At 46.5% G+C, this 27,954-nt stretch overlaps 1 protein-coding gene across 1 annotated transcript in view; it reads right to left on the bottom strand.

Annotated features, from left to right (window-relative positions):
• Positions 1 to 21,735, bottom strand: part of KL (klotho) — a 162,159-nt gene extending 140,424 nt beyond the window's left edge. Inside the window, exon 1 of the mRNA XM_063951788.1 lies at positions 20,865 to 21,735. Coding sequence (XP_063807858.1) covers positions 20,865 to 21,578 — 714 coding nt within the window. The 5' untranslated portion in view covers positions 21,579 to 21,735. The remainder of the gene's footprint in view (positions 1 to 20,864) is intronic.
• Positions 21,736 to 27,954: the final 6,219 nt, after the last annotated feature.

Genomic DNA, 27,954 nt, shown 5'->3' with positions numbered 1-27,954 from the left:
TGAGAAGGACTGTGGTGAGGTCTAGGAAATACTGTATGAGGGGTAGGAGCTTGAGACAGCATGAACATGAGGGTGAGCAGTTTGAGTTGGAATGACTGAATAGTGAAAAAGTAATAGAGCAGCAAGATTAGAAGATCGGTGTCACCCCAGCATTTAGGATGGATTGTGTAGTTGGGTGAGGGAAAGGCCAGTTAGGAGGAGGTTGTTGTAGAGAAGGCAGGAAATGATAAGGTAATGGCTAAAGCTGGTACAAAGTCCTAAGTAAGGAAACGTAGAGATGGTCATCGGTGGGTTATCAATCGATGGTTATTCATCTATGGTACCATCGGTGGATAATCTCGATGGTGGGCAACCATCTGTAAGGGAACCATCTATGGTTCCCATTACTTTAGTATTGAGGTAGACGCGGGCCAATCAGAGCCCGAGGGCATGGCTTCACGGGTGTCTGGGGGCGGAGCTATGCTCCGTGTCCCTGACACCCTAGAGAAAAAAAAATATATTTGACAGCTCTTTACCATCGATTGCGGGAAATCATCTGGTTCTCCCCCATCGATGGTAAAAGTAGTTACCATCGGTCATAGACCATCGATGATTTTGAATTAATGATGGTCTATGGCCATCCCTAAGAAAAGGGCATAGTCTAGAAGAGGCAACAAACAGCGCGTGGGTCCCAGCAAACAGACCCGATTTTACCATGACAGTTTTCATCTTGTGTGGCCTAAATAGATGCAGTCTGCAGTAGACGGAGTATTCTATGCCCAGAAATGGGAGTTATCTAGGTGGATCTGGGCACAGAGTGGAGGGATTAGATTGCTTACTTTGTTGTAAATTTCCCATCGGGAAGTAAACTCATCTCACACAGTCTACCAAGTCCGTAACTAGGTGTGTGCAGCAGGTGCATTGCCAACAGCGCATTTGCCCTGTGGGCGCACCTTCTCCATACACCCCGAGTGGCCGCATATCCCCCCGCTGACTGACGCTCCTCCCACTACTGTGTGCCTGGCGCCCGCATACCCAACCTCCTGGTCAGAGCCGGCCCTAACCAATATGATGCCCTAGGCAAGATTTGGGCTGGTGCCCCCTAGCTCCACCGCTGGTTCCGCCTCTGATCTTGCACCTCTTTCCCAGCACCATCACCCCTCACCCATAGCAGTCCTTATTTTGGTGTTTGTACCCCCTATATTTTAAATATGAACAGTTTGCACATTTGGCGCACAGCCCAAAAAGGGGTGTGTTTTTGATGGCAAGAGGCATGACCACACAATAGTAACCCCAATTCCAATTACGCCACACAATGCTGCAACTTTATTCTTATTTGATCATGTGATAATGTCCATAATTCATATTACATCCCACAGTAGTATCACTTTACCTTAAACATTACTCCTCACAGTAGAGCCCCTTATTCACATTACATCACACTGAATTGCTCCTTATTCACATTACACCACACCATATTGTTCTTTATTCACATTAGATGACACAGTAGTGCCCATTCTATACATTACGCCACATAGTAGAGCACCTTATACACATAATGCCACACATTAGTAATGCATTTATACACATAATTCCACACAGTAATGCACCTTACACATATGAGACACATTATTAATGTCATTATAAACATAATGTGCCTTACACATTATGACAACCTTTATTAATGCCCTTTTACACATAATGTCCCTTACACATATGCCAAACATTATTAATGCCCTTATACACATAATGACACACATAGTGCCCCTACACATTTGCTGCATATTATTAGTGCCCCTATACACATAATGACACACATACAGTAGTACCCTGTTACACATATGCCGCACATTATGACATAATGACACACATAGTGCTCCCTACACATATGTTGCACATTATTAATGCATTTTTACATGACACACATAATGCTCCTTACACATATTCCGAACACTACTGCACAACCAACCCACTCACATGCACACAGCACTCACACTGCCACTAACACTGTGACCTCTGCCTCTGCTTGGATACAGATGTGTCCTCATAAATCTTGCCTCAATGCTAACGTCGGGCACCTTTTCTTATGAAAATGCATCTTATTTGCATTGCTATGTGGCTAGGATGCACAAGCAGCTTCTGCCGATTAAAATGATATTCAGCATGCCTATATACTGTGTGAGACTGTGGCTGTATCTGCATATGAAATGCAACACACAGAATATAGGCATGCCGCATATCATTTTAATCAGCAGAAGCTGCTGGTGCCCCTAGGCATATCAAACGCCCTAGGCAATTGCCTAGTTTGCCTATGCCTATGGCCGGCTCTGCTCCTGGTCTCCGCCTCGGACAAGCACAAGTGGAGGCCTGTCACTGCTTTCCAAGTCCCGCCCGGGACCGCCTCTCAGGGTGTGCTTTACCTGTCACTACTGACTGCATTCTCCACCGCGTCTGCCACTTCCTCACTGTATCCGCTTCCATCAGGAGCAGGTAAACATTGGGGCTGGTGGGCAGACACTCGGAATTGCTGGAGCATACCAGCGCTGCCATAAGTCGCAGCGCGGCTCCTTCTTCCAGCGGGTCACCTCAATGCTGGCTTTGTTCACACTGCCACCAATGTCTTGCAGCCTAGGGCAGCAGTATAAACTGCTTATTATGAACAATAAACAAAGGTCTCTTTTTGTTTAACCCCCTCCTCTCCTGCATCAGGGTAAATGGGGCTGTTTAGAGGGTAATTATAACAGTGGGGCACCACATCTCCTTTCCAGGTATCGCCTGGAGGGAAGGCAGAACGTGCCTACACACTACACTACTCTACACTACACTCTACACTACGTTATGTGTAAAAGGGGACTCTACCTGGCGTAAAGTGTAAAAGGGGACTCTACCTGACGTAATGTGTAAAAGGGAGCTCTGCCTGCCATTCTGTGTAAAAGAGGCCTTACCTGGCGTATTGTGTAACAGGGGCTCTACCTGGTGTAATGTGTGACAGGGGTTCTACCTGGCGTAATGTGCAACAGGGGCTCTACCTGGTGTGTAATGTGTGTAAGTGGCGCTACTGTGCAGTGTAAGTTAAAATAATTGAGACTACTGTGCAGCGTAATAGGAATTGGTATTATTTTGTGGTCACGCCCTTTTCCCATGAAGCCACACCCCTATATTTTTGTCACGTGCAGGCGCTGCTTCTTGCACCCAGCACTAAAATGTCTAGTTACGGCACTGCTGTCTACCTATATAGGCTAGATACAGACCTGTTATTCTGTAATATAAAAGCTTATTTTTACACCAATTACAAGTAAAGATGTGTCTTGTTATTTCAAGAGATGTTAATTCTATCTAATTGTGTGAACTCATTACAGCTAACATAAGAACATAATCAGCCATGGAGCAGCATTTCATTAGCCTGAACAATGAGAATAATATAGCAGATTCTTTATTCTATAGCAGTATACCTTTCAACATCGCTGTACCTTGAATCTGGAGCCTGCATGCTCCGAAGGCGTGCATGCCCCGATAAATGGGCAGAGCATCCAAGGTATGGGGGGGGGGGGGCTTGCTGTACCTCCGAGATGCTGGGCTGCCCCCAGGCTCTCCCTGCACTGTGCTGTGCACTTATTTACTTGCTGCTCTATCATAGAGCAGTGGTGACAGTGCTTCCTCACAACTTTTCTCCCTGCAGGACATTGCGGGCATCCCACAGATGGGACATTGGTACAGTCCCAGAAAAGCAGGACAGTTGGGAGGCATGCAGCAGGGTTTCCCAGTTCCAGACCTCAAGTACCCCCAAGAGGTCCTACTTTCAGGATTACTGTCTGTGGACTCAGGTGGGATGATTACTGAACCAGCAAAATAGATCAACTTACCTGTGCATGATTAAAGAAATCCCAAAAAAACATTACTTTTTAGTAGAGATGAGCGGGTTCGGCTCCTCGGAATCCGAACCCCCCCGAACTTCAGCCTTTTTACACGGGTCCGAGGCAGACTCGGATCTTCCCGCCTTGCTCGGCTAACCCGAGCACGCCCGAACGTCATCATCCCGCTGTCGGATTCTCGCGAGGCTCGTATTCTATCGCGAGACTCGATTCTATATAAGGAGCCGCGCATCGCCGCCATTTTCACACGTGCATTGAGATTGATAGGGAGAGGACGTGGCTGGTGTCCTCTCCGTTAGAATAGATAGAGACACTTGAGTTGATTACTTAGTAATTTTGGGGAGCATTAGGAGTACTCAGAGTGCAGAGTTTTGCTGATAGTTAGTTACTAGTGACTGACCACTTTATTATTTAATATAATCCGTTCTCTGCCTGAAAAAAAATGATACACAGTCACATACCATATCTGTGCTCAGCCTCAGTGTGCTGCATGATAATATTATCTATGTATATCTGACTGTGCTGAGTGCTCACTGCTCACACAGCTGAATTGTGGGGGAGACTGGGGTGCAGTTATAGCAGGAGTACAGTGCACACTTTTGCTGCCAGTGTGACTGACCAGTGACCACCAGTATATTGTCTGCCTGAAAAAGTTAAACACTCCTGTGGTGTTTTTTTTTTTAAATTCTATAAACGCATTCTGCTGACAGTGTCCAGCAGGTCCGTCATTCATTATATTATATAAATATTTACCTGCAGTAGTGTTATATTTTTTTTGTTCATCTCTATCATCTTTATCATCTCTATATTAGCAGACGCAGTACGGTAGTCCACGGCTGTGGCTACCTCTGTGTCGTCAGTGCTCGTCCATAATTGTATACCTACCTGTGGTGGGTTTTTTTTTTCTATCTTCTTCATACTAGTAGTTTAGGAGTCTGCTGACAGTGTCCAGCAGGTCCGTCATTATATTATATATACCTGCAGTAGTGATATATATATATTTTTTATATCATTATCATCTCTATACTAGCAGACGCAGTACGGTAGTCCACGGCTGTAGCTACCTCTGTGTCGTCAGTGCTCGTCCATAATTGTATACCTACCTGTGGTGGGTTTTTTTTTCTATCTTCTTCATACTAGTAGTTTAGGAGTCTGCTGACAGTGTCCAGCAGGTCCGTCATTATATTATATATACCTGCAGTAGTGATATATATATATTTTTTATATCATTATCATCTCTATATTAGCAGACGCAGTACGGTAGTCCACGGCTGTGGCTACCTCTGTGTCATCAGTGCTCGTCCATAATTGTATACCTACCTGTGGTGGGGTTTTTTTTTCTATCTTCTTCATACTAGTAGTTTAGGAGTCTGCTGACAGTGTCCAGCAGGTCCGTTATTATATTATATATACCTGCAGTAGTGATATATATATATTTTTTATATCATTATCATCTCTATACTAGCAGACGCAGTACGGTAGTCCACGGCTGTGGCTACCTCTGTGTCGTCAGTGCTCGTCCATAATTGTATACCTACCTGTGGTGGGGTTTTTTTTTCTATCTTCTTCATACTAGTAGTTTAGGAGTCTGCTGACAGTGTCCAGCAGGTCCGTCATTATATTATATATACCTGCAGTAGTGATATATATATATTTTTTATATCATTATCATCTCTATACTAGCAGACGCAGTACGGTAGTCCACGGCTGTGGCTACCTCTGTGTCGTCAGTGCTCGTCCATAATTGTATACCTACCTGTGGTGGTTTTTTATTTTCTATTTTCTTCATACTAGTAGTTTAGGAGTCTGCTGACAGTGTCCAGCAGGTCCGTCATTATATTATATATACCTGCAGTAGTGATATATATATATTTTTTATATCATTATCATCTCTATACTAGCAGACGCAGTACGGTAGTCCACGGCTGTGGCTACCTCTGTGTCATCAGTGCTTGTCCATAATTGTATACCTACCTGTGGTGGGGTTTTTTTTTTCTATCTTCTTCATACTAGTAGTTTAGGAGTCTGCTGACAGTGTCCAGCAGGTCCGTCATTATATTATATATACCTGCAGTAGTGATATATATATATATTTTTTATATCATTATCATCTCTATACTAGCAGACGCAGTATGGTAGTCCACGGCTGTAGCTAACTCTGTGTCGTCAGTCACTCGTCATCCATAAGTATACTAGTATCCATCCATCTCCATTGTTTACCTGAGGTGCCTTTTAGTTGTGCCTATTAAAATATGGAGAACAAAAATGTTGAGGTTCCAAAAATAGGGAAAGATCAAGATCCACTTCCACCTCGTGCTGAAGCTGCTGCCACTAGTCATGGCCGAGATGATGAAATTCCATCAACGTCGTCTGCCAAGGCCGATGCCCAATGTCATAGTACAGAGCATGTAAAATCCAAAACACAAAATATCAGTAAAAAAAGGACTCAAAAATCTAAAATAAAATCGTCGTCGGAGAAGCGTAAACTTGCCAATATGCCATTTACCACACGGAGTGGCAAGGAACGGCTGAGGCCCTGGCCTATGTTCATGGCTAGTGGTTCAGCTTCACATGAGGATGGAAGCACTCAGCCTCTCGCTAGAAAAATGAAAAGACTTAAGCTGGCAAAAGCACAGCAAAGAACTGTGCGTTCTTCGAAATCACAAATCCACAAGGAGAGTCCAATTGTGTCGGTTGCGATGCCTGACCTTCCCAACACTAGACGTGAAGAGCACGCCCCCTGCAAGTGCTGGAAGGAGCACCCGCAGTCCAGTTCCTGATAGTCAGATTGAAGATGTCAGTGTTGAAGTACACCAGGATGAGGAGGATATGGGTGTTGCTGGCGCTGGGGAGGAAATTGACAAGGAGGATTCTGATGGTGAGGTGGTTTGTTTATGTCAGGCACCCGGGGAGACACCTGTTGTCCGTGGGAGGAATATGGCCATTGACATGCCTGGTGAAAATACCAAAAAAATCAGCTCTTCGGTGTGGAAGTATTTCAACAGAAATGCGGACAACAGGTGTCAAGCCGTGTGTTGCCTTTGTCAAGCTGTAATAAGTAGAGGTAAGGACGTTAACCACCTCGGAACATCCTCCCTTATACGTCACCTGCAGCGCATTCATCATAAGTCAGTGACAAGTTCAAAAACTTTGGGCGACAGCGGAAGCAGTCCACTGACCAGTAAATCCCTTCCTCTTGTAACCAAGCTCACGCAAACCACCCCACCAACTCCCTCAGTGTCAATTTCCTCCTTCCCCAGGAATGCCAATAGTCCTGCAGGCCATGTCACTGGCAATTCTGACGAGTCCTCTCCTGCCTGGGATTCCTCCGATGCATCCTTGAGTGTAACGCCTACTGCTGCTGACGCTGCTGTTGTTGCTGGTGGGAGTCGATGGTCATCCCAGAGGGGAAGTCGTAAGACCACTTTTACTACTTCCACCAAGCAATTGACTGTCCAACAGTCCTTTGCGAGGAAGATGAAATATCACAGCAGTCATCCTGCTGCAAAGCGGATAACTGAGGCCTTGGCATCCTGGGCGGTGAGAAACGTGGTTCCGGTATCCATCATTACTGCAAAGCCAACTATAGACTTGATTGAGGTACTGTGTCCCCGGTACCAAATACCATCTAGGTTCCATTTCTCTAGGCAGGCGATACCGAAAATGTACACAGACCTCAGAAAAAGACTCACCAGTGTCCTAAAAAATGCAGTTGTACCCAATGTCCACTTAACCACGGACATGTGGACAAGTGGAGCAGGGCAGACTCAGGACTATATGACTGTGACAGCCCACTGGGTAGATGTATTGACTCCCGCCGCAAGAACAGCAGCGGCGGCACCAGTAGCAGCATCTCGCAAACGCCAACTCTTTCCTAGGCAGGCTACGCTTTGTATCACCGCTTTCCAGAATACGCACACAGCTAAAAACCTCTTACGGCAACTGAGGAAGATCATCGCAGAATGGCTTACCCCAATTGGACTCTCCTGTGGATTTGTGGCATCGGACAACGCCAGCAATATTGTGTGTGCATTAAATATGGGCAAATTCCAGCACGTCCCATGTATTGCACATACCTTGAATTTGGTGGTGCAGAATTATTTAAAAAACGAGAGGGGCATGCAAGAGATGCTGTCGGTGGCCAGAAGAATTGCGGGACACTTTCGGCGTACAGGCACCACGTCAGAGCCGGCCCTAACCAACATGATGCCCTAGGCAAAATTTTGGCTGGTGCCCCCTAGCACCACCGCTGGTTCCGCCTCTGACCTTGTACCTCTTTCCCAGCAACACCACCCCTCATCCATAGCAGTCCTTATTTTGGTGTTTGTACCCCCTATATTTTAAATAGGAACAGTTGGCACATTTGGCGCACAGCCCAAAAAGGGATGTGTTTTTGCTGGCAAGGGGCATGGCCACACAATAGTAACCCCAATTCCAATTACGCCACACAGTACTGCAACTTTAATCACATTTGATCATGCGATAGTGTCCATAATTCATATTACATCCCACAGTAGTATCACTTTACCTTATAAACGTTACTCCTCACAATAGAGTCCCTTATTCACATTACATCACACTGAATTGCTCCTTATTCACATTACACCACACCCTAGTGCCCTTTCTATATGCAATGCCACATAGTAAAGCACCTTATACACATAATGCCACACAGTAATGCCCCTTACACATATGAGACACATTATTAATGTCCTTATAAACATAATGCGCCTTACACATTTTGACAACCTTTATTAATGCCCTTTTACACATAATGTCCCTTACACATATGCTGCACATTATTAATGCCCTTATACACACAATGACACATATAGTGCCCCTACACATTTGCTGCACATTATTAGTGCCCCTATACACATAATGACACACAAACAGTAGTACCCTGTTACACATATGCCGCACATTATTAATGCCCTTATACACATAATGACACACATAGTGCCCCTTACACATATGTTGCACATTATTAATGCATTTTTACATGACACACATAATGCTCCTTATACATATTCCAAACACTACTGCACAACCAACCCACTCACATGCACACAGCACTCACACTGCCACTAACACTGTGACCTCTGCCTCTGCTTGGATACAGATGTGTCCTCATAAATCTTGCCTCAATGCTAACGTCGGGCACATATTTTTTTTTCATGAAAATGCATCTTATTTGCATTGCTATGTGGCTAGGATGCACAAGCAGCTTCTGCTGATTAAAATGATATGCAGCATGCCTATATACTGTGTGAGACTGTGGCTGTATCTGCATATGAAATGCTACACACAGAATATAGGCATGCTGCATATCATTTTAATCAGCAGAAGCTGATGATGCCCCTAGGCATATCAAATGCCCTAGGCAATTGCCTAGTTTGCCTATGCCTATGGCCGGCTCTGCACCACGTACAGAAGACTGGAGCAACACCAAAAACGCCTGAACCTGCCCTGCCATCATCTGAAGCAAGAAGTGGTAACGAGGTGGAATTCAACCCTCTATATGCTTCAGAGGTTGGAGGAGCAGCAAAAGGTCATTCAAGCCTATACAACTGACCACGATATAGGAGGTGAAATGCACCTGTCTCAAGCGCAGTGGAGAATGATTTCAACGTTGTGCAAGGTTCTGCAACCTTTTGAATTTGCCACACGTGAAGTCAGTTCAGACACTGCCAGCCTGAGTCAGGTCATTCCCCTCATCAGGCTTTTGCAGAAGAAGCTGGAGACATTGAAGGAGGAGCTAACACTGAGCGATTCCGCTAGGCATGTGGGACTTGTGGATGGAGCCCTTAATTCGCTTAACAAGGATTCACGGGTGGTCAATCTGTTGAAATCAGAGCACTACATTTTGGCCACCGTGCTCGATCCTAGATTTAAAACCTACGTTGTATCTCTCTTTCCGGCAGACACAAGTCTGCAGGGGTTCAAAGAACTGCTGGTGAGAAAATTGTCAAGTCAAGCGGAACGCGACCTGTCAACATCTCCTCCTTCACATTCTCCCGCAACTGGGGGTGCGAGGAAAAGGCTCAGAATTCCGAGCCCACCCGCTGGCGGTGATGCAGGGCAGTCTGGAGCGACTGCTGATGCTGACATCTGGTCCGGACTGAAGGACCTGACAACGATTACGGACATGTCGTCTACTGTCACTGCATATGATTCTCTCACCATTGAAAGAATGGGGGAGGATTATATGAGTGACCGCATCCAAGTAGGCACGTCAGACAGTCCGTACGTATACTGGCAGAAAAAAGAGGCAATTTGGAGGCCCTTGCACAAACTGGCTTTATTCTACCTAAGTTGCCCTCCCACAAGTGTGTACTCCGAAAGAGTTTTTAGTGCCGCCGCTCACCTTGTCAGCAATCGGAGGTTACTTCCAGAAAATGTGGAGAAGATGATGTTCATTAAAATGAATTATAATCAATTCCTCCATGGAGACATTCACCAGCAGCAATTGCCTCCACAAAGTACACAGGGAGCTGTGATGGTGGATTCCAGTGGGGACGAATTGATAATCTGTGAGGAGGGGGATGTACACGGTGATGAATCGGAGGATGATGATGAGGTGGACATCTTGCCTCTGTAGAGCCAGTTTGTGCAAGGAGAGATTAATTGCTTCTTTTTTGGTGGGGGTCCAAACCAACCCGTCATTTCAGTCACAGTCGTGTGGCAGACCCTGTCACTGAAATGATGGGTTGGTTAAAGTGTGCATGTCCTGTTTATACAACATAAGGGTGGGTGGGAGGGCCCAAGGACAATTCCATCTTGCACCTCTTTTTTCTTTCATTTTTCTTTGTGTCATGTGCTGTTTGGGGAGTGTTTTTTGGAAGGGCCATCCTGCGTGACACTGCAGTGCCACTCCTAGATGGGCCAGGTGTTTGTGTCGGCCACTAGGGTCGCTTATCTTAGTCACACAGCTACCTCATTGCGCCTCTTTTTTTTCTTCTTTGCGTCATGTGCTGTTTGGGGAGTATTTTTTGGAAGGGCCATCCTGCGTGACACTGCAGTGCCACTCCTAGATGGGCCAGGTGTTTGTGTCGGCCACTAGGGTCGCTGAGCTTAGTCACACAGCTACCTCATTGCGCCTCTTTTTTTCTTTGCGTCATGTGCTGTTTGGGGAGTGTTTTTTGGAAGGGCCATCCTGCGTGACACTGCAGTGCCACTCCTAGATGGGCCAGGTGTTTGTGTCGGCCACTTGGGTCGCTGAGCTTAGTCATCCAGCGACCTCGGTGCAAATTTGAGGACTAAAAATAATATTGTGAGGTGTGAGGTGTTCAGAATAGACTGAAAATGAGTGGAAATTATGGTTATTGAGGTTAATAATACTTTGGGATCAAAATGACCCCCAAATTCTATGATTTAAGCTGTTTTTTAGGGTTTTTGAAAAAAACACCCGAATCCAAAACACACCCGAATCCGACAAAAAAAATTCGGTGAGGTTTTGCCAAAACGCGTTCGAACCCAAAACACGGCCACGGAACCGAACCCAAAACCAAAACACAAAACCCGAAAAATTTCCGGTGCACATCTCTACTTTTTAGGGATCCTTGAGGACTGGAATTGAGAACCACTGCTCTGCAGTAATTCGAAAAAAGTGATAATTTCACATGCATTCATTAGGTATACTCAATGTGATCTGGGAGCCATATTAGCACCCAGACCACATTGCAATATGCAATTACATCGATGGGATGTATTAAGAAGTACCTGCATGGATACAGGTTCTGAAAGGAGCCTGTCCCTGCAATGTGCTCAGTGAGCTGCCACGGGTGGTGCACATGCTACATAGGCTGTCACAGGGTTACCGCCATCTTCAGATGGTGGTAGCTATGGAGGTCAATCGCATTCCAGAAATTGATAAATCTGGCAGCATCACATCCTCCATAGAATGCAGCTGCTGGTGGGCGGGGCTGCCATCAGTCATTTTGGGGCTCGGGAGTGACAAAACAGGCAGGGCCCCCACCACCACCACCACCACACACACACACTGCCCCATAGCCACGTACACACTATTCCATAGCCCCCCCCACACACACACACACACACCACAGTCACACACATACACTGTCCCCATAGTGACACACGCACACTCTGCCTGCACTACCCCCTTGCAGCTCCAGCCTCACCTTCCACTCCCTTTGAAGCTCTCGCAGCTTACCATTGTACAGGCAGCAGGCAGAGATCGCAGCAGGTCCATTCATTGAGAGGGGTCCTGGGTGGCAGCAGTGAAGATCACGACCTCCGGCAGACAACCATGCATGAACAACCATGCACGCCAGCGGCGTTATTTTGAATCTGAGCTTGCAGATCGGCAACCAATCAGGAGCAGCTGAGCAGCAGATCCTGATTGGATGCTGATCCGTGAGCTCCGACTGGCTCACGGCCAGCGCTAAATTCAATATACCACTGCCAGTTCTGTCCCTCCTTGGTTGTCTGCAGCGGTCTCGATCATCACTGCTGCCACCCAGGCCTTATCTCAGTCCCGGGCCCAGGACTGAAGTCCCTGCCGCCAACCCCCCCCTTCATTGTTGGTGGGAATGGAGGGATCGCAGCAGGTATCAGAACTGTCCCTCCTACATGTATTCAGGGGTTACTTAACATTTACGGCTCATTTTTGGGGGAAATAGTCGCAACTTTTTTAATAAATGGGCCCCTTAATGAGAAAGCTTTCTGATGCATTCAGGGCTAAATTTGTGTATCTCCTAGGTACAATTTTGTAATGTATGGTTTAAGGCCGTAATATTTTCTACCACTGGCATTATCCACAAAGATTATGGTGTGAGCCACTGGAGTCCAAGGGACTAGCACAAGGCCGGATTACAGGGGCCCCTACACACTGTGCCCCAGAATTGGCCACTGCTATTAGCTATCAGCCTGCTGAGCCTGGTGAGCAGGTCTCCCTCTGTGATGCACGTTACCCTAGCGGTGGGCCTGGCTCCTTCCTTGCGTGAGGAGGACTGGGGAGAGCGTGAGAGAGTTGGGAAGCAGATGGGGAGGAGCATGCAGCGCCCATTCTCCAGTACTCTGCGGACAGGCAGGCAGCTGGCTGCCATAGGCTCCTCCCACCAGAGTAACACGGCAGCCTGCATGGAGAGTTCTCTGCTGGTGCGGGATCATCCATGCATGACACCCTGGCAAAACTACGCTACTGCCCAGCCTGGCACAGGAGGAGCACGGCAGTGTGCAATGAGGTACAGGTGAGTAGTGTTATAAGAACAGGGGGTGAGTGGTGGTTCAGTTGTGTAGTTTTATATGTACAGTGGGAGGGGGGAGAGCTGGTGTGTAACATATGTACAGGCGGGCAGCTGTGTAGTGTTATATGTATGGGGGGGCAGCTGTGTAATATTAAATGTATGAGGGGGTAGGTGTATAATGTTATATGTACAGTAGGGGTGGGGGGGCTGGTGTGTAATATTATATGTACAGGAGGACACGTGTGAGTGTCATATGTACAGGTTGGGAAGCTGTGTAGTGTTATATGTACAAGGGGGGGTTGGTATCTGTGTAGGGGGGTTTAGTGTGTAGTGTTATATATATACAGGGGGGAGGTGTGTAGCGTAATGTGGGCAGGGGGTGGGGCACATGTATAGCGTCTAGTTACGGCTCTGCCTGACTGACCCATAAGCTTATAAGGTGTTTTGCAACCAAATGGAAGGACACAAGGCCTTCCTGCCACTGCAACCACATCAGCTATGGCACCCCCGTGGTGCCAATAGGTGATAGCACAGGTGAAGCCCCTGATCTGTAGACCCCGATGGATCCACCAAAGCGACAGGAGGGTCGGCGTAGTCTCACTACAGAAGCAGGGGGACAGAGAGCAGGACAGGGGCTGGGCAGTGGAAGCAGCAGGGGCCCAGCACAGACTGCAAATGCTTGAGGTGAGACATGCTGCTGCAGGTGAACAGTGGCAAGGAACAAAGGAAGACATAAGGAAAGAAAACAAAGAGAGAAAGACATTGCCACTCTACCACTATGGCCGCAACTAGAGGGGGACTAAGGGGGCACGTGACCCAGGTCCCGGATGTGAGGGGGCGCCGACAGGGCTATCCAGCAAGGGTTTGCTGCTGCTATGAGGCCTGGGCTGTCACAACGGCCTGCCGCTCTCACTGTACCTTCCCGGTTGTCCTGCCGGCAGCACCATGTCCTGAGCTCTCAGACAGAACACAGCCAGGGTGGCCAGAGAGAACCTTCCTCCAGCACCACAGGAAGATGGGGTTCCTATCAATTAGCGCTGCTGCTGCAGGAGAACTCACTGGGTAGATGCACATATTATACATAGCTGTGGAGGGAGTAGGGTGCGCTACCGCGGGGAAAGAGAGCACAGTGTCAGCCTGCCAGGGGTATATAGAACGCAGATGGACACCAAAGCCCGATCCTCCCCCTGGATTCTCGACCTTCTTTGTAGAGGTGAGCGTGCGGGAGTGCTAGAAGCCAGGTGAGGGAGTGTGCAGTGAGTGCTGTGTAGTGAAAAGTTAGATTAGGGTTTTTTTTTGGATGGGTTTGTGTGTTCCGATACATTGTGTGTTTTTTATTTGTAATTTTCGGTCTCTCTGTACATTATTGTTTACTTGTATACAGTATGTACATACACATATGTACATATATCATTTTTTATACATACATAATTTTTTTCTATATATTATTTTCATTATGTATCATGTCATGTTTTGTCGGCTTTAAGATCCAGTGGTAGATGTCATGTAGCTTTGTCAGAGTTGTTCTGGATTGCAGGATCCCCATACTGATTGCTGTGCCCTGAATATTATCAAAACCCAGCCCTTTTCAATGGCTTTGAGGTCTACTGTATGTAATTGTTGGTTTCACTCAGTTGTGATTCTATGTATTCTGGATTATGTTTTAGTAATAAAATTCATTACACTACACTGGCCTTTTTGCGCTTTCTCTTTTTTTGTTTTTTTATTATTTTATTGTGTGATAGGGGTTGGCTATCCCCTTTTATTGAGAGAGCAGCATTAAGTCTGGGGGGCACCAAATTCCTGCCTTGCCCCGGGTGATAATAATCCTAGTTTCGGCCCTACTACCACTTTAATTTTATTGATAAGGGCCCCCACAAGTTTGTTGCTCAGGAGTCCCCACAGACCTTAATCCAGCCCTGGACTAGCAATTATCCTGGAAAGGGACTGAATATTGGAATGGATGAACCCATACTTGCCTACTCTCCCGGAATGGCCAGGAGGCTCCCGAAAATCGGGTGACCCTCCCGGCCCCCCGGAAGAGCAGGCAAGTCTCCCGATTCTTGAGGTTGCCCCTGCCCATCCGCCCACTTAGTGTGTAAAGCGGGCGGTCCGGGCAGTCGGTGACGCGATTTTTGCTGAATCGCGTCATCATAGCCATGCCCCCTGCGTTATAATGCCGGTGATCGCGGCATTACAGAGCGGGGCGTGGCTTAAAGGAGGTGCCGCTGTAACCCTGCCCCCGTCCTGCCTCCGCCCCGCCCCCATCCCACCTCCAGTCCACCCCCTCCTCACGTCACAGCCCTTCCCTGCCCCCCTGCTAAGCCGACCTGGATGCTCTCTCCCGGAGAGAGCAGCCGGAATGTCGGCATGTATGGATGAACCTGATGCTTAGCTGGCGCTAGAGGCTGCAGTTGTCTTCTCAGTTCCAGTTTGCACTAAAATGGAGCGCACTGGCTGCTGTTTTTGAAGCCTGTCTATAGAAATCTGGTCAGGCTTCATTTTCATGACGTTTGACAGCAGCTGTATATAGGACAGATGAGCACAAATAGTTGCAGGATTATATGGTGAACACATGCAACAAATGATATTGTGTGTAATGCACCCCCTACTTCCCAGTGATATTACTGTGTAGATATCAGTATTGTAGCCATTAGCTGATTATTTTGCAGAAAACTATTAAATCATCTACAAATCTGTGAAAATTCCAATCTTAATCCAATAGCCTGAGGATGTTCTTCCAAAACATTAAAACATTAAGAACTTTGTCCACAATTAAAATGCTTGACTGATTCTAAATGACAAAGTTCATTTTCAGTGTTTTTGTCTACTTCACATCAATGTTTGTAAAAACAAGTGAGATAACATGCAGATATTTGTGACAACAGCTTATTTCCATGAATTCTTGCCCTTATTAAAATGTAAGTCGTGGATTAACAGCATGAGTAGTGGAAGCACAGGATGCGATGCGTATCTACAATGGCTGCTGGGTGAGGGAGGCCCACACTCCTTTACTTGAGTCTTAAGGGCCCCATACACTTATACGACATGGGCCCCATACACTTATACGACATGACGGTCCGTCATGTCATATAAGATTTCCTTAGCCTTAGCTCCCTCCATGGGCTAGGCACACTTTCAACTTAAGCATATGGAAAACCCCTTCTAGAAATCCTGCATTTGCTCCTGCTTATTGGCTGGCACTATATAAACAAATGTAAATAATAAATAACAATAAAGCTGGGTACACACTGGAGCGATGTTGGGATGATTTGCCATTTCGTTATGACAAATTGCCCACATCGCCCAATGTTTACAGGTGATTACGTACTCCCAAGATCACTCGTGATGGACGCTAGGTTTGATGTACTGCACATTAAACCCAGTTAGCAACCATGTTTATGCTAGTGACAGAAAATTATGTTCCAGTGTGTACGCTCAGTCTGTGCTCACAGGCATTCCTTATGCTGCCTGAACAAATGCCCGATGCTCCAGTGTGTACACAGCTTTAGTCACAATAACCAAATAGTTTTAAACCCCCACAAATCGAATTAAGAAAATCAACAAATCATTTTAGCTCAGATTTTTCTCACCAATATGTTTCCATATTTACGTCATTTAACTCAAGGGGGTTGGGGTCAGGTGACCGGCGGTCAGGATTTTGGCGGTCAGCATACCAACGCCAGGATCCCGGCCGCCAGGGGGCGAGTGCAATGAAGCTGTGGGCTTAGTGGCTCGCTGCGCTCGCCACGTGTTCTGTTCTCACTCTATGGGTGTAATGGACACCCACAAGTGGGAATAGCCCTGGGCCCCCTGCCGTCTTCCTGGCATCTGGAATCCCGGCGTCGGTATGCTGACCTCCGGGATCCCGACCGCCGGTCATCTGACTACATCCCAATCAAGGTGCTATTTCCTTTAAAATGGAACATTTTTCCTTGTGTCTCTTTACATACCATGTGCATATATATATATATATATATATATATATATATATAGAGAGAGAGAGAGAGAGAGAGAGAGAGAGAGAGAGAGAGAGAGATGCAGGAACGTGGGCACTCTCCAACAAACTAGCAGGTGATTTATTGTACTCACAAATACAGGAGATCCATAGTGAACGTTCGTGCATCATAGGACTTTTATCAAAAGAACAGCATTATAAATGCATAGAAGCCACAGGACCACATGGACCTTCTATGCAATTGCTAACTGCAGTGTTTGGCAGTCTTTTCTGTACAGACTCCTCCGAGTGTCGCCTGGATCGTTCTGCAGTTACATACCATGTGGAGGTATAGAGATAGATAGATAGATAGATAGATAGATAGATAGATAGATAGATAGATAGATAGATAGATAGATAGATAGATAGATAGATAGATTAAAGTATGGGGATAAAATGTATAACAGGGAGAGAGCACCCCTTTCAGATGCAGCAGACAGACCACCCCTTTCAGATACAGCAGACAGAGAGAGAGCACCCCTTTCAGATACAGCAGACAGAGAGAGCACCCCTTTCAGATACAGCAGACAGAGGGAGCGCACCCGCTCCACGCCAGACAGTACTTATTCGGAGTCGGACACGTCCATCCATTACACTCTCCATCCAAAGCCCGCGAGAAATCGACAGTGGGAAGATGACGTTCGGCCTCGCTTTGGGATCCGAGTAAGGCGGGAGGTCCCGAGCCAGGCTCGGATCCCGCCTCAGATCTCATTGTTCGGGTGGGTTAGGTTGTCCGAGAACCGAACCCGCTCATCTCCACTTTTAATTAACTTTAAAAGTGTCACCTTTTATTGATTGTTTGTCTAGGAATATCCATTTTTACTGCGATTCATTATTCTGTGGAATTTCTAGCAATTTTTTGTAATATATATTTATTTGCTATATCCGTCTAGATAAATCTTAGACTTTGTATCTAATACGTCAGTCATATACAGTATATAAAAGGTAAATACCACTGATTCTTCACAAAATCTCCTGAACCATAAGGACTAGGAACTTAAAATTTGGACAGCAGCTTGCTTTTGTGATGTAGGAATTTTTCAAAATTCCACCCACAAAGGGGCTAAAAGAGGTGAGGTGATTATTGGGAATTCCCCCCTCACAGAGGAGAATTAAGACAGCCCACTCAGCCAGGGATATAAAGAAGAGGGGGAAGGACACAATGCTCTGTTCCTGACTTCCTTGCCAGTGGCAGTTGCAGAGCAGTCCATTATTCAAAAAGGGAGCCACATCAACTGCCACCCGTAAACACTGTCAAACACCGCTGGGTGTGGGTTCCCTATTTGAATAATGGACTGCTCTGCAACTGCCACTGGCAAGGCAGTCCAGCCTTATTCAGGTGATTTTGTGATGAGTCCGTGGTATTTGCCATATATATATATATATATATATATATATATATATTAAAAAAATCTGTAGGGAAGGGCACTCAGTCCAACTTTGAAAAATACATTCTTTTAATATCACCCAAAATTTGGGCATTGAAAATGAACAGCAAATCGCGGTGGCTCAGCATGAAATATCATAAAATATCATCTCCAAAAACCGTGGCATCTCAACGCCTACATAATATTTCCAAAAGTGTGTTTCAGAGTGAAGGGGATATACATGGTAACTTAGCTGTCTCGGTCACTAAATGACTGTTCAAGACCATAACATCATGTCACTGCCACCCCGCCATCTGTGGCTCTACACTATAGCGGGGTGGCAGTGACATGATGTTATGGTCTTGAACGGTCATTTAGTGACCGAGACAGCTAAGTTACCATGTATATCCCCTTCACTCTGAAACACACTTTTGGAAATATTATGTAGGCGTTGAGATGCCACGGTTTTTGGAGATGATATTTTATGATATTTCATGCTGAGCCACCGCGATTTGCTGTTCATTTTCAATGCCCAAATTTTGGGTGATATTAAAAGAATGTATTTTTCAAAGTTGGACTGAGTGCCCTTCCCTACAGATTTTTTGTATTTATCTGGACTGTAATGGAACAGAACTTAAGGAGCACCATATATTTGATTATTGGAGTGTGCAAGTATCTACATAAAGGGTCTATATATATATATATTTCAGATATAAGTACTCAACCAACCTATTTCCAGTAAGTAGAGGATAATATCTCAATTATCAGAGGTTAACCTGTCACTTGAACTAAACATTGCTGAACCTCTCAGAGCAATAGGAGGAAAGGAGAGATAGATATTGTGACTCTTAAATGCATTAAAAGAAAGCTTGATAGTCAACTGCTTATCTTCTGTGTAAAGGGATCGACAGCTCTCCCAGTTACCTTAAGTGTTGTGCGAAAAGCTTTACCTTTTTACTTCAAAGGAGGAATCCTAAGAAGAGCGAGAAGCTAAGCAAGGAGACCTAGGGACCTTTGGTATAGAGTCAGTCTATCCTTGCAAACCTTACATATTTAACATACAGCAGGCGGAGCTTGGCTTGTAATCCCAGCATTTACAGCACTGAGCAGGGCAGCATCAGAGGTGGGACGGGGCAGAGAAAGAGGTGGATTATTCTCCTCAGCGCCACCCTTTTGATAACATCAATGCGGGGAAGGCCCGCCTGGAGGTGCGGCCTGACAAATATATATGCCAGTTATTTTAATTTCTACCAGCACTTTTCATCTCTGTGTGATTGTACCTGAAATTCCGTAGCGAAGCACATGTATTCAGCTATATATATATATATATATATATATATAAATATTTAGGTATCAGCACACATAACCACAGATTAAGAACTATAGCGTGAAGGTCCATATAATACAGTAATACCATTTTTACACCAATTAGCCAGGTGGCACCAGGGATGTGACCCGGCTGAGACCAAGATCAGACTGGCACCAAGACCCGGCTTATTGAGGGGGCGGTGACGTTAGTGGTCACGTGTGCAATGCAGGCGCTAGGAGATGAGATCGTCTCTTAGTGCCAGGTGTCCTATGCTGTAAACAGGTCTCGGGTTGCATCGACCTGGCTTACCCGTTTACACTGCACCACGACACGGGTCCTTCCCGGTTACACACTTGCATGCTAGGCTAGCCAGGTTGGATTCCCGAGTCACTGGACCTGGGCAACCCTTTTACACTGAGCTGCGACCCAAATTAAACTGGCAATAACCCGGGTCAAATGCTCTGTGTAAAAGGGGTAGAACACAGGCACACTCACCCAGTCTGCTGCAGACAGAAAGTAATGAAGGACTATTTAGCCAGTAGTATTGCTGAGGCGGACACAGTCCGGCAGGCATTAGCTGTACCTATGTATAATTAAAGCTTCACTTTTCTTCACTACAGTATGGGGTGCTAGTCCTTTATTTCTTTCTGTCTGCAACAGACTATGTAAGAATAGATGGAAAGATAGATAGATAGATAGATAGATAGATAGATAGATAGATAGATAGACAGACAGACAGACAGACAGACAGACAGACAGACAGATAGATAGATAGATGTGGTGATGCATGACGGACAACCTGACTCAACAATACATGCACACTTTATATTTAGAGAAAGAGACACACTTTCCTTTATAGCTAAGAACATGCAAATGATTCATGATAAAAGCAGAAGCTCAGCACTGTGGATGCAGACACCTGTTACCCTGCTCCCTGGCATATACTGTACATACACACGTTATAAGAGAGAGTGCGAGCGTCACAGTTTCCTTTATAGCTAAGTACAGCTCAGTACTGTGGATGCAGACACCTGTGACTCTCCTCTCTGGCATATATACTGTACATCACTGCTGCTGAATGAATACATACGTCTTGCACCACTCACTGCCACTCTAGTGTCCACCTCTTACCTTAATGAGATTGTGCCCAGCTCTATACCCGAGTAATTTATCTCCTTTGATGTTGGGGGGCATGGTGCCAGTGCCATAGCCATGCCAAGCCACCACATAGGGATTGTCAATGGTAATCCAGTACTTTACATCATTCCCAAACATCTGGAAGCATGCCTCAGCATAGGCCTCAAAGATGCCCACCATAGCGTCATTCAGCCACCCCCCATAGAGGTCCTGCAGCCTCTGCGGCAGGTCCCAGTGGTAGAGGGTGACCACAGGCTGTATGTGCAGCTCCTTCAGCCTGTCAATGAGTGCCCTGTAGTAGGAGTACCCGGCCTGGCTGGCACCTGCCCCTGTCCCGTTTGGGAAGAGCCGTGACCATGAGATGGAGAACCTGTAGCTGGAGACCCCCAGCATCTGCAGGGCAGCAGTGTCTCTGTACAGTTTGTTGTAGCTGTCGCTGGCCACATTCCCGCCACAACTCGCTTCCTTGCGGCAGTAAGTGTCCCAGATGGAGGGCTTCCTGCCATCCTGCTGCCAGCCCCCCTCCACCTGGTAGGCAGCGGTGCCCACTGCCCACATGAAGTCCAATGGAAAGGTGTCATAAAGGAACTGGGCATCCTGAGGGAAGGGGAGCTGGGCAAACCGGAGCCAGACATTCTCTGCACACCCAGGATAGGCGCTGTTCAGTGCCAGGCACAGCACCAGTGCCCTGATGGCACCCCTGCTCATCTCGGGGCACAGGCAGGGCACACAGGCGCGTCTCTCTCACTCCTGGGGGGATTATAGTACTCTCCAGCTCCCTGATCTACCGGTATATATCACCCAGCAGGGAGGGACAGGCCATTAATCATTAGCTAGGAGCTATATCAGCTGCCGTGCTGCTTCCCCTGCTGTGTGCAGCAATAGCAATGTGCTCTGCAACAAGGCAGAGCTGAGTGGTGCTCTCCCTCCTCCTAGTGTGCACACACCTCTTCCACTGAGGGATGTATGGGCAGAACAAGGCTGAAGTTAGCTTCTTATTTACTTCTTATTCATGCTCCAGCTACTTATTCAGACCATGTTGTATTAAAACAATTAAATCAAGTTGGATCTCTCAGTTAACAATCTATAAACAGAAAGGCATATTCCTTCCTTACACAAATTTCAATTGTATTTTGCCTGGCCCAACACTGTTTTGGGCATGAAATAGGCTGGCAAATGAATCAATTTGATTGATTTGAATAAGTAGCTGTAGTTTTGCAACTAAATAGTCCTGGTCCACAAAGTACATGCACCACCTGAACTGTTGTGTTGACATTCATTATGTCAACACTGATGAAATGTCAGCATGATTAGAATGTCAACATAATAGTCCCTGTGGTGCGGCAATCTCCTTACCTGGTCTATCAGCGCTGGCGGTGTCTACTGGTTCGTCAGTGCAGCGGTGTCAGCTGATGCAGAGTTCCAGTGGTGAGTCGGTACCCATATTCCTTCCCCAATAGCCTAACCCTAATGTTGGCATTCTACATTTTAGATGCCGACATTGTGAACATGTTTACATTTAGCAGATGTTGGCTTGTTCCATGTCGACATTTCAACAATGCCGACATCTTAACTGTTGACACTGTTATTGTCGACATGGTGACTTCATCTCATAAATACTATACCACACAATGGTGCCTACATTTCATAATATGCCACACAGCTGTAGAGAGGTGTTATACCCAAAATGTTGCCCTTAAAAATTAAAATGTACCCACCACAGTGATCAGCCCCCCCCCCCGCCCAAAAAATCCTGGGGGAGAATTAACTAAGAATCGTGTTTGGTCGAGATTGCGTTCTCGTCAGAGTTTAGCATGTTTTTGAAAATCGGAGATTTAAGCTGGGCATACACTGCTCTGTTATATGGCAGATCACCTGCCAGATCTGGCTGGTCGTAATGAAGTTCTGGTAATGGGTGAGAGCAAATGACAATTGACCATTTGCTCCCATACACTTGCAAATGGACAAAACCTGTCATTCCGACAAATTGAATAAATCCGTAATTTAACCAATTTGTATTAAATGACAGTTTTTGGCCATTTTCCAGTGTTTGGGAGCAAATGGTTGATTATCATTTGCTCTCATCCATTACCAGATTTTCCAACCAGTCAGAACTGGCAGATGATCTGCCAGATAATTGTATAGTGTATAATTGTAAATTAATTAAGGCAAACACAAGTGTAAAAAGTAGAGGTGTGCGCCGACCCCGTATTTTGGTTTTGAAACTTGTCCGGGCACAATACGACTGACATTGCACACAACTAAACACGATTGCATAGACCAGTGGTTCCCAAACTTGGTCCTCAAGACCCCTAACCAGTGCTATTTTTCAGCAGGAACCAGCAGGAACTCAGTTCCTGAACCTCTCATATACTGTATGACATAATCAGGAACTAGGCTCCTGAACCTGTCCTGGGCCAAAATGTATTTTCCATTAGATAAGTTTTATTTTAAGGTCCATTTTGAGTACCTTCATTTCTAAAAATCTATCTATCATTTTTTTTAATAGGTCCACCCTGAGACCCATAGAGCTCCTGAACCTATTTTTCCAGAAAAATAGCACTGCCCCTAACAGTTCGGTTGTGTATATTTGCTCTTCGTGATCAGGACCAGGAAGTGACATAACGAAAGAGCAGTAGATAACTTCCGCCCTTACAGCACCTAAATGTTTTCTCCGTGCTTCTGGCTCGTTGTCTTGCTTCGCTCGCCACAGGTTACTATTCCAAATAGTTTGTGACATGGACCCAGGGGCTTATGGGAAAGGTCCTCTCCACGAAGAGAAAGTAGATGCTACCCTAACAGTTCATGTTTTCAAGTCACCTGGCAGGTGTATTGTGTATGACCAACTGTATGACCAAAAAGCCACAGGTGACCTGGAAACCATGACCTGTTAGGGGTCTTTGAGGCCAGAGTTTGGGAACAACTGGCATAGACCTTTGGAAAACACGATTCAGTCAAACACAATTCTTCAGGTTTAGGCTGTGGGAGTGGGGGAGGTTAGGGTTAGGCTACAGGGTGGTGGGTTAAGGTTAGGATGTGGGGGGTAGTGTTAGGCTGCGGGAGGCTATGGTTAGGCTGCGGGGGTGGGAGAGGATGGGGATTCTCTGTGGGCGGTCGATTAGTGTTAGGCTGCAAGAGGGGACGGTTAGGATTAGGCTACAGGGGTAGGGTACAGTAGGTTGGGGTTTAATTGTTTTATTACAACATGTTCTGAATATTAATATATAGCACAAATAAGAAGTAAATAAAAAGCTGCAGCATGAATAAGAAACTGGCTGAATAAGAGCTAATTTCAGCCTCGTGAGGGGCATACAGGTGCCTGCTGGGGGCACAGTGAGGATTTGGGGTCCTCAAGGTCAGGTGCTGAAGTAGCATTCATTATAGGATGGTAGGGACCACAAACTAAAGGTGGAAAGTGAGTGGGGTAGGGGTGCACAGTGAGATGCTCAGGGGCCACAGTGACAGATGAGAGATGCAGGGGTACTGCAAGACATGTAGATGCATACAAGGATGGATGAAAAGGTACGCAGTAACAGATGAATGGAAAGAGTTAGTAAACCTGCCAGGCACAAAACTGCTTTCTTTATATTCTCTTTAATATAGTACTTTATTATGCATACATGATACCGCCATAAAATCTCATAATGCTGTGCAAAAAGGCAAATACAGTGTTCCCAGGGGGGCTACCACAATAAAGCCCCTTGTGGGCTCGGTGCACTTGCCACGCAGCAGGCTCGTGGCTCGCTACAGGTTCTATTCCCACTCTATTGATGTCGTGGACATCCATAGAGTGGGAATAGAATGACGACTGTCGGGCTGTTAATCGGTCAGGATCCCGGCATTGGTATAGCGACCGGCAGTCTCCCTACCGCTGGTCACATAACTACATCCCCAAGTGACTTGGAACAAAGCATTCTGCAGAGTTGAGATGTACAGCATGCTCTAATGCTGGTAACACAAGCTGCCATTTTGCTAGCAATATTTATCAATTAACCCAACATTATGACATATGTGGCCCACACCACAAGCCAATCCTAAGAATACATATTATGTCATTTTGTTGGACGATAACCAATAAGGTTCCCTGTGGAAGTGATCCAGTCGCTTGGACTGAGTTGCAGCATTGGCTCATGGGTCACCTGCTTAACACGAAAAGTCAAAGGTAGCACAGGTATCTAAGTGATCGCTCTGCACTCTCTGATAGCTCTTCCACTGCACAGGGCCTGAGAACGCCATCTGAAGATTACATTAGCTTCCAATACAAGTTCCGAAAATGGTTACCGGAGCTTGATAAATGACAACATCCCTATACAACGTATTGGTATGCAGTGATGTTCATGCGTTAAACATATAATTTATAGAAATGTAACACAAATTATGCACTGTTTTTTGTCCCTGCATGATAGTCAAGGTTCTAAATGTTGATGAATAGGCCCACTGACATAAGCAGAACATGACAATAGTAATATTATGGGGGCAGGGCCGGTGCAAGGTTTCTAGGCGCCCTAGGCAAAAATTCTGCCTATCACCCCATCCCGTCAACTGTGTCCTGACTCCTCTGTGCCGCCTCCACCTCATTCCATCACCTGTATCCCAGCTCCTCTCTGCCTCTTTGCTTCCGCCTGCATCCCGACACCTATATCCCAGATCCTCTGTACTGCTTTGCCACATCCCGTCACCTGTATCCCAGCTCCTCAGTGCTGCTTCCCCTGCATCCCATCACCTGTATCCCAACTCCTCTCTCCCTCTTTGCTTCACCCGGCATCCCAATACCTGTATCCCAGCTTTCTGTGCTGCTTCCCCCTGCATCCTGACACCTGTATCCCAGCTCCTCTGTACTGCTTCCCGGCATCCTGTCACCTGTATCCCAGCTCCTCGTGCTGATTCCCCGCATCCTGTCACCTGTATCCCAGCTCCTCGGTGCTGATTCCCCGCATCCTGTCACCTGTATCCCAGCTCCTCGGTGCTGATTCCCCGCATCCTGTCACCTGTATCCCAACTCCTCTCTCCCTCTTTGCTTCACCCGGCATCCCAATACCTGTATCCCAGCTTTCTGTGCTGCTTCCCACTGCATCCTGACACCTGTATCCCAGCTCCTCTGTACTGCTTCCCCCCATCCCGTCACCTGTATCCCAGCTCCTCTGTACTGCTTCCCCCCATCCAGTCACCTGTATCCCAGCTCCTCTGTACTGCTTCCCCCCATCCCGTCACCTGTATCCCAGCTCCTCTGTGCTGCTTCCCCCCATCCCGTCACCTGTATCCCAGCTCCTCTGTGCTGCTTCCCCCCATCCCGTCACCTGTATCCCAGCTCCTCTGTACTGCTTCCCCCCATCCTGTCACCTGTATCCCAGCTCCTCAGTGCTGCTTCCATCCATCCCGTCATCTGTATCCCAGCTTCTCTGTACTGCTTTGTCCCATCCCGTCACCTGTATCCCATCTTCTCGGAGTTGCTTCCCCCTGCATCCTGACACCTGTATCCCAGCTCCTCTGTATTGCTTTGTCCCATCCTGACACCTGTATCCCAGCTCCTCTGTATTGCTTTGTCCCATCCTGTCACCTGTATCCTGGCTTCTCAGTGCCACTTCTCCCCATCCCATTACTAGAGATGAGCGCCTGAAATTTTTCGGGTTTTGTGTTTTGGTTTTGGGTTCGGTTCCGCGGCCGTGTTTTGGGTTCGAACGCGTTTTGGCAAAACCTCACCGAATTTTTTTGTCGGATTCGGGTGTGTTTTGGATTCGGGTGTTTTTTTCAAAAAACACTAAAAAACAGCTTAAATCATAGAATTTGGGGGTCATTTTGATCCCAAAGTATTATTAACCTCAAAAACCATAATTTACACTCATTTTCAGTCTATTCTGAATACCTCACACCTCACAATATTATTTTTAGTCCTAAAATTTGCACCGAGGTCGCTGTGTGAGTAAGATAAGCGACCCTAGTGGCCGACACAAACACCGGGCCCATCTAGGAGTGGCACTGCAGTGTCACGCAGGATGTCCCTTCCAAAAAACCCTCCCCAAACAGCACATGACGCAAAGAAAAAAAGAGGCGCAATGAGGTAGCTGTGTGAGTAAGATTAGCGACCCTAGTGGCCGACACAAACACCGGGCCCATCTAGGAGTGGCACTGCAGTGTCACGCAGGATGGCCCTTCCAAAAAACCCTCCCCAAACAGCACATGACGCAAAGAAAAAAAGAGGCGCAATGAGGTAGCTGTGTGAGTAAGATTAGCGACCCTAGTGGCCGACACAAACACCGGGCCCATCTAGGAGTGGCACTGCAGTGTCACGCAGGATGTCCCTTCCAAAAAACCCTCCCCAAACAGCACATGACGCAAAGAAAAAAAGAGGCGCAATGAGGTAGCTGTGTGAGTAAGATTAGCGACCCTAGTGGCCGACACAAACACCGGGCCCATCTAGGAGTGGCACTGCAGTGTCACGCAGGATGTCCCTTCCAAAAAACCCTCCCCAAACAGCACATGACGCAAAGAAAAAAAGAGGCGCAATGAGGTAGCTGACTGTGTGAGTAAGATTAGCGACCCTAGTGGCCGACACAAACACCGGGCCCATTTAGGAGTGGCACTGCAGTGTCACGCAGGATGTCCCTTCCAAAAAACCCTCCCCAATCAGCACATGATGCAAAGAAAAAGAAAAGAAAAAAGAGGTGCAAGATGGAATTGTCCTTGGGCCCTCCCACCCACCCTTATGTTGTATAAACAAAACAGGACATGCACACTTTAACCAACCCATCATTTCAGTGACAGGGTCTGCCACACGACTGTGACTGATATGACGGGTTGGTTTGGACCCCCCCCAAAAAAGAAGCAATTAATCTCTCCTTGCACAAACTGGCTCTACAGAGGCAAGATGTCCACCTCATCATCACCCTCCGATATATCACCGTGTACATCCCCCTCCTCACAGATTATCAATTCGTCCCCACTGGAATCCACCATCTCAGCTCCCTGTGTACTTTGTGGAGGCAATTGCTGCTGGTCAATGTCTCCGCGGAGGAATTGATTATAATTCATTTTAATGAACATCATCTTCTCCACATTTTCTGGATGTAACCTCGTACGCCGATTG

Source organism: Pseudophryne corroboree, chromosome 2 (genome assembly GCF_028390025.1).
Source record: "Pseudophryne corroboree isolate aPseCor3 chromosome 2, aPseCor3.hap2, whole genome shotgun sequence".
NCBI classification, from domain to species: Eukaryota; Metazoa; Chordata; class Amphibia; order Anura; family Myobatrachidae; genus Pseudophryne; species Pseudophryne corroboree.
Note: the sequence above shows the minus strand (reverse complement) of the source record. Positions and strands in the feature narration are given on the sequence as shown.